The sequence below is a fragment of the Orcinus orca genome, chromosome 19, assembly GCF_937001465.1.
Source record: "Orcinus orca chromosome 19, mOrcOrc1.1, whole genome shotgun sequence".
NCBI lineage: Eukaryota > Metazoa > Chordata > Mammalia > Artiodactyla > Delphinidae > Orcinus > Orcinus orca.
In genome coordinates this window covers 2,410,340-2,418,147 of record NC_064577.1, presented here as the reverse complement: position 1 = coordinate 2,418,147, position 7,808 = coordinate 2,410,340, and the positions used below count along the sequence as shown (strand labels likewise).

Here is a 7,808-nt window from a genome sequence, read left to right as displayed (position 1 = left end):
TAGAGCCTGCCCTTTCCCATCATTCTCTTCAAGCTGGGTGCCTGGGGCCCCAGCTGTATCATGGGGGGTGTCCTGGGCTGAAGCAGGGTGTTGGGCCGCTGCTGTTACTGCCACTGTCACTGCTGTGTCAGCTCTCGTGCGGACGACACCTGATCAGTGAGCCCCCTTCCCGCTCTTCCTGCAGCTGTTTACTGATTAGAAAGGGACATGGAGAAAGAAAGGCAGTGGTCAGAGATTGCGGGGCGGGGCGGCGGATCCTGGGCTGGTGAAGCGGCGGGTGGGGAGTTGAGAGCGAGAGATTGGAGACCACGCTGGCAGCCTCTGGTCTCTGGATCAGCAGACCTGACTCCTGCTACCTCTAGATCTGCTGGGAAATGCTCAGGATGAAATGACCTTTAAACAACTCTGCTACCGAAAAAGCAAACACAAGTCTCTGTAGAGCAGCCGGCTTGGTTTCTTCATCTAGAAGTTGGAGATAGTAATCCTTCCCCCCTTGAATTGTTGAGAGGATTAGATGAGATGAAGTCAGAAAACATCCAGAAAAAGCCCAGCACAGTGTCCGCCAGATTTTAAGAACTCAGAAGGGTGTCTTCCTCCCTCTCATCCCCCCACATTTTGACGAGAAGGGCTCATGCTCTTGTGGACACGACTTCAATATACTTCAGTCTTGAGAAGCACCCATTGATCAGCCGCTCCATGCAGGCAGCTCTGCTTGACTCTCAGGATTGACTCTCTTGACTCTCAAAGAACCATTGTTCTTTGGAAGTTCACCTAACGTCTTTTACAGTCTACTGTGCAGGAGGGCAGAAGCACAGGGCGCTTTGGGAGTATTGGCGGGGCGGGGGCCCACTGGGGGAGTCCCGCTGGGGAACTCACCTCTAATGTGACCCTTGAAGTATAGGTAAGAGTGAAGCATGTAAAGGAAACGAGAGGGTTCCTGTTCAGACGGCAAGATCATCGTGAACGAATGACGTGGCGTTACTGGAACCTAATGTGTCGCGGGGGAGAGGTCAGCAAGGCTGGGTCACGAGGACCACGCTTAGGAGGAGTGAGGAAGGAAGTCATCAAAGGACGTCACACGCCAGGCTTTTTGTTTAAAACCTTCGTGCTGGTGAATGTGGGGAGAATAGCTGGGGAGAAGGTCAGGACTGGATGCCAGGAGACCATTAGCATGGCAGGAGGGTGGTCCGAACTGAGGAAAAGATGCTGCCCTTGGAGGGAAGGTGGACTCAACAGCACATTGGGATTGATGGCTTGGGGATGAGTGAAAGATGTTGTGATGGAGAGGAGTGAAGAATGACATTTATATCTGGATAAAAATGTTTATCCAATTTGGATAAATAGGTTTAAACAATAGAACATGATGAGTTTAAAACCAAGAATGTTTGAAACCAAGAAAGGGAAGACATACAAAAGAGCACTAAAATAGTGGGAAGGTTCGTTCTGTTTTGGACGTGCTCCGTTTGAGTTCACTCTGTCTTATCCAAGCGGAGGTTCCCAGGAGGCAGTTACCTATGAGGTCTGCTGCTCTGGGGAAGATGTCATATAAGCCATCACCCTGCAGTGGGCAGTAGGCACAGACATGCTTGGGCATCTTGCAGGCTGCCCGGAGGGTTTCCTGAAGTGGGAGAGAGGAGGGCTCAAGGGAGAAATGCCTGGGAAGCATATCGGCATTTAAGGCCTGGGCGGAAGTGGATTCCATGAAAGGGAATCCGAGGAACCTGCTAGAGGGGAGCGTCATGGAAGCGGAGAGAGGCAAGAGTTTCAACCGGGTGAAGTGGCAGCGGTGTGCAAGGCTGCTGAGGGCTCCCGCGAGACAGGAGCTGACGAGGGTCCATCGGACTGCGTAGAACAGCGTCAGGCGAGTGGTCGTGGTGGTGACGCTAAATTTCACTGGGTTGAGAAACAAATGGGAGGTGAGAAGATCATAGATTTTCCCCTAGAAGTTGAAATGAGAAAGAGAGGGAGAGGGACAGGTCAGTATAGATAAAGAGTCCGGGGAAGGTTATTTTAGAAGCTGGAGACCTAAGAATGTCTGTACCTGCAGAGGAAGGAGGGGTTGGTGGAGAGGAGGGGCTGGTGACGCTGAGAGAGGAGAAGTGGCTGGTAGAACACGGTGGAGAGATGCGAAAGGATGAAACACAGAGCTTGGAGGAAAGATGGGCCCCCGTCAGTGTAGAGGCGCCTCCTCTGTGAGGGTAGGGATGGGGTAAAAGCAGAAAGAGGAAGTCTCACCTGTGCGCACCTTGTTTTTCTCAGTGAGGCAGGAGGTGAGGTGGGACAGGGCAGGGAGGGGACTCGAGGACAGTAATGAGGGTCATGAATACCCCCTGAGGGAAATGGGAGAGAGAAACCTGACCAAGACGAGCATCAGTGCCGTTGCCAGCATCGCTTCCTAATAGAAATAGTGACCAGCTGAGTTCTAGTGCAAAGAGCCCCGTTCTCTCTGTGCCTTTCTCTTCTCATTCATTCTTTCAACAATCCGATGAGGCAGGTGTTATTAATTGCCTCACGTTATAGAGGAAGAAGATGGTGCTGGGAAAGTGTCCACATCAGAGACGTTGTGCGTAGGGGCGGGCTTCCCGCTGAGACGAGGCTTACTGCAGAGCACACCCTTGTCTTGTCATCCTTGGGCTCGGGGCCACCCAATTGTAGGGACAGCCACTCCCGAGGTTGTGTTTCGTTTTTGGAATCTATGAAGGTTGGGGGGCCGAGGTCGTGAGAGACATGGAGAGGTAGGTCACAGGTGGCTGGGGAGAGACAGAAGTGGAATAGTGACACTTCTCTATTCTGAGACAGAGTGGAGGCCAAGGTCATACCCAGGTGCAAATGTCCTTCATGATGTTGGGGACAGGCCTGCAGAGCCAGTGATGAGAGGCGTGGAGGGCAAACCGAACCGGGCGAGGTGAGCCTCGAGGGAGGCCGGGCTTTAACAAGGTGATGGTTTAGATGGGGTGGCGGACATGGAGGAGAGTTTCAGCATCGCCCTGGGCGGCCTGTGTGTGGGAGAGAGAGCATCCTCTGCCTGAGAGGCTGCAGGGCGGCAGTGTCCTAGGGGGAGACCTGGCTTCAGTGCAGGCCAGGACGGGGAGGCTCAGTGCTAGAAGAGAGCTTCGTGGCATCTGGGCTGAGGGATTGACTTACACAGATGCCACTGCTCGGCTGTCCCCTCCGGGAGCATCTGCTTGTGGCCAAACCCCGGTGGGACTTTGGAGTCACATAAACTTTGGCCTCAGTCCAAACTTTGTCCCTTCTGAGTTGTGAAGTCCTGGGATTCAGGATTCCGTGATGCCTGGCAAGTAGTATGGAGCTCAGAATATGTTTGTCCTCTCCCCGCTTCCCCTCCTCTCTCTCAGCTGCTGGGACAGGGGTTACAAAGCAGGATTGGAGGGGAAAGAGGCTGGCCTCGGGGAACCCTCTTCTGGCTCTTGGTGGTACGGCTGATGCCCCATCAGGGCTGCAGGGGAGCAGGTTGGCAGTGTTGGAGCCTTCTCCCCACTTCCCAGGTACACTCAGGCCCTGTTTCCCTTCTTCTTCCAGGGGTACCCTCCTGTGAGCTGCCTGTCAAAGCCCAGCTTGGAGCCAGGGCAGCGGGGTCTCCAGCCCTGCCGCCTGCATGGAAGGTGGGAGCTGGGCTCCCAGGAGGTGGCCGTGCCTGCCTGGGATGACGTCGCTGGCCTTGGCGTCTCTGCTCAGCTGCCTGCTCACCTCCGGCCAGGCCGAGGTCTACAGTCGCTGTGAGCTGGCCAGAATGCTGCAGGATTTCGGCCTGGATGGCTTCCGGGGATACAGCCTGGCGGACTGTGAGGACTGCGCTCCCTTCCTCCCTCTTCCTCCCTCAAGGGCTGTGGCCTTGGGAGCCTCTGTTCTCCTTTGTCAAACAAGGATCCCATGAGCTGAGAGGTAGAGAACACCTGGCACCGGGGTGAATACACAGCAGGCAGACGACAGGCAGCCACAGCAGAACGACCTCTTCCTTTTCTCCCCTGCTGGTAAAGCCAGGAGCCACAGGAAGAGAATGGTGTCCTACCCTAATCTGAATTGTGGTCACGAGGGTCAGACATTCCCAGTGAAGTTTAGGGCGAGCTGAGCAAAGCAGTAAATACCAAACTTTTCAAGCTGGTGGCATTTTCGAGAAGCTATGAAGTCCAGCCACACCCGGACTCATTTCTTCTCTAGTTCTAGCCCTCTCTCTAGGTTCCCCCTGTGCCTTCCTGATCATGTCTCTAAAGAGCGAGCTCTTGTTCGTTCACCCCACAGCATTTCTTGGGTCCTACTATGTGCGGACAGTGAGACCGTGGGAAGATTGCTAGCCTAGGTGTCGGGACGCCTGAGGGCGGGTCCCGACCCTTGCTCTTCGGTAGCTCTGTGTGACCTTGACTCAGTCACTTTGCCCCTCCGAGCTTCGACGGATTCATTTGCCAAGGAGGTGGGAGGGCGTCTGCCCTGACTGCCTGGAAGCAGGAGTTGAGGCTCGGAGGAGGTGACCTGTGGAGTCTGCCCCATGAGCCCTCTGGTCTGGGTTGGCCTCCGTCATCCAACCCGCAGGCCTGTGTCTCCGCCCTGTGCAGGGGTCTGTCTTGCTTACTTCGCAAGTGGCTTCAACACAGCTGCCGTGGACCACGAAGCCGATGGAAGTACCAACAATGGCATCTTCCAGATCAACAGCCGGAAGTGGTGCAAACATCTCAACCCCAAGGTCCCAAACATGTGCCAGATGTACTGCTCCGGTAGGCTGGGCCTGGGCCCGGGGCTGGCTGGGGCCGGGCTCTGCACCGGCCATTGCTTCTTCCCCAGCCTTGTGTGTTCCTCCTGCCTTATGTTTGAGTGGGGACCCCCGCTGCCTGCTGGGTCTACCAAGGAGGGCGGGATGGGGCGAGCGATGAGGATGGATCCTCCATGAATATAATTTGGGGTCCCAGATGGGACACTGTCCTGAGAGCTGTGGCAAGGGAGGGGGGATGGCTTCTGATGGGGGGAAGTGATCGGGTAAGCCCTGTGCTTCCAGGGCGGTTGAGGGACAGGGTTGAATTTAGGATGGAGGAGGGTGTGTACACGTGTGAGAAAGACAGAGAGATGGAGACAGACTCTGGCTATCCAGCTCCAGCCCCTGCTCCCTCATCGTGTTTCTCTGCCTCCCTCCCCAGACTTGTTGAATCCTAACCTCAAGGATACTGTTATCTGTGCCATGAAGATAGTTCAGGATCCCCAGGGTCTGGGCACCTGGTAAGTAATGTAGGTTGGAGGCCCCTGCAAGGAGACGTGGCCAGGACCACAGTAGGGAACTAACCTTCTCTGAGTGTCCTCCTTACCCCAGGCGCCATTCCATGGCCTCACAATCCAATCTGCACGGCCGCTTTCGGTGGTGGCGGAGCTCACTACCACTGATGTATTTACAGACAGCGCACTGAATTTTAGGGAGGATAAGCAAGTCACTGGAGGTCACGGAGCCAAGCCTGGCTCCTCCAAGACCTGCCTATGTCGGGATGCCTGCCTACAAGTTCACTAGTCCAGGGTCTAGGAACTTTGTTTGTTTCTTAACTGTGGCATCTTTGTCCACTACAACAGATCAAAGAAGTTCTCTGCTTGAAGCGTGGGTGGGTCCTCTGGAGCCGCACCCTATCAGCCTTCCCTTTACTCACCTCCTTCCCACAAGATGGCCTTTGGAGCCATCCTCATAGGCAAGGGAGTTGGATGAGCACCCAATGGGGCGCTGGACTGTATCTTTGGAGCCCCTGAAGCAGCAGGCCTACAGCTTCCCAGCCTCTTCCCATGGGAGCTTCTCTACAGAGAGTCTCCAACCTCCCTTTACTCCCCTATCTGGATAGCAGCAGGGGTAAAATCCCTCCAGGTGGCCAGAACCCAGGGCAGATGTGATAGTGACGAGGCTGCTGGGGTAATTAGGAAAGTATCAAATGTCAGTCCATGAGCAGAAGGAAGCGAGACAGACTAGAGGCAGGGGGGCTAGTTGGGAAGCCTCTGCAGGAGTCTAAATGAGAGACAGAGGGTGTGGACTCAGACAGTTATATAGGTGATGGACAGGAGAGGGGTGAGGGGTGAGGGGCTGTGGAGAAGGAACAGGGACACGTGATATATGGCTAGTGAGCGAGAGGAGGAGGTGAAAAGGACCATGAACATAGAGAAGGTCCAAGGTGGGCCTTGACAATGGCCACAGCTTTGGAGACGTGTTGATTTGAGAACCGTTGAAGCCCCAGGAGCTGAATCTGGAATGAGGCAGGCTCAACAGGATAGAATGCACATCTATAAAATCAGGAAGGGTGAATGCAGGCTCAGGTAGGAACCCAAGGGCTTGAGGCCTTGGGGGCATTACCCTGGGATGGAAGAAACAGGTTCTTTTGGGTTAAATCGAAGAACAACTCTCTTGTACGTTGGGAGTAAATTTGTGGCATGTATAACCTCTGAGAGGCGGATGAGGCTAATAGGAAGTGGTTCTAGAATGTAGGAAGGGTGCTGTTTATTCCCTCCACATGCACACCTGAGAACTCACCTGTGCCAGGCTCTGTGCTGGGTGCTGGGCTTCAGGCGTGGCCAAGACCCAGTTCTTTGCCCTCAAGCGTCTCAGTCTAATGGAAGAGATGAACAATCAAGGTCCTTTAGGGGCCCTCCTTGCCATTGGGCTCTCTGACATTGACATCATAGAGGACCCTAGTTATCCAAGTTTGGAACCCCTGGGAACTTGGGACCCCCAGGAGCCCAGGATCTTGCTTAACTTCCTCAAGATGCTAGCATGACACTGGAACAAGGTAATGGTCCTAAAAGAGCCTATAAACTACAGTTACTGGCAACTGAAAGATCCAGATTGGTAGCCAAAGAGAATTGGGTGTAGGTGCATTTCTGTCATTTACAAGCTGTGGACCTTGGGCAAGTAATTCTGCATCTTAGGCTCAGCTTTTCATTTGGAACATAGGGAACATAATATCTGCCCAATTTACCTTATAGGGCTGCTGGGGGGCATGGCAGATAAATGGGTGATGGGTGTGGCAGTGCTATGTACACTGTAAAGGGCTGTACACATGTACGCTGGCATCACTGTCTGCAGAAACATCATGGTGTAGGAAGCGAGCATTGAATTGGGGCTGTGGACCCCAGTCTTTGCCACTGACTTCTGGGTGAACCTGAGCAAGTTACTCCATTGGTAAAATACGGAGGCTAGACAGGTAACTTTTTAAGGGCCATTCTCTCTCTTCTTTTTTTTTTAACTTCTTTTAGGGGGTTCTTTGCTAGTTAACACAGCTGACTTGTCTCTCTTCCCCTTGCTAGCCCCTTTCCTCACCTCACTTCTGGTTTAGAGCCCACGCCTCCATCCTTTTCTCCTCTGAGCAAAGACTGAAGACTGCAGCTGATTTGGTCTCTCCTCTTCACCATCTTCCATCCTCAGGGAGGTCTGGAGGCATCACTGCCAGGGCAAGGACCTCAGTGACTGGGTGGATGGCTGTGAATTGTAGGATTCTCTCTGGATGGACAGGCCATGCATAGCAGCTTGGGAGATGTGGTTTGGTTCCTGACCCAGGCCTGGGGAGACAAGCCAACTAATAAAGTATAGTTTAATATGTAAGTGTGGTTCTCAGCTGTCACTGTGCGTCCAGGTGGCATGTTGGAGCCAGAAGCATCTCAGGGTTTCCTCACTATCCGCCTGGGCTGGGGTTCAGCTGGACTTCAAAAAGCCTACCGCGGGAGGTTTGCCTCCACTCCTGGAGGCCTGGGGAGGGGGGGTGTCAGTGCCTGTGTTGCCCACACCTGGTAGAGTTTCCTACATGAACCTCCTGAATGTATGATTGTTGCATGAA

General features: G+C 53.9%; 1 protein-coding gene across 1 annotated transcript; it reads left to right on the top strand.

Annotated features, from left to right (window-relative positions):
* The first annotated feature begins 3,546 nt into the window (after nucleotides 1-3,546).
* Nucleotides 3,547-7,533, top strand: SPACA3 (sperm acrosome associated 3). Its single transcript, XM_004267187.2, has 4 exons — nucleotides 3,547-3,803; nucleotides 4,572-4,730; nucleotides 5,148-5,226; nucleotides 7,400-7,533. Exons 1-4 carry the CDS (start codon nucleotides 3,617-3,619, stop codon nucleotides 7,464-7,466), a joined length of 492 nt encoding a protein of 163 aa, XP_004267235.1. The 5' UTR covers nucleotides 3,547-3,616; the 3' UTR covers nucleotides 7,467-7,533.
* The last annotated feature ends 275 nt before the right edge of the window (nucleotides 7,534-7,808 follow it).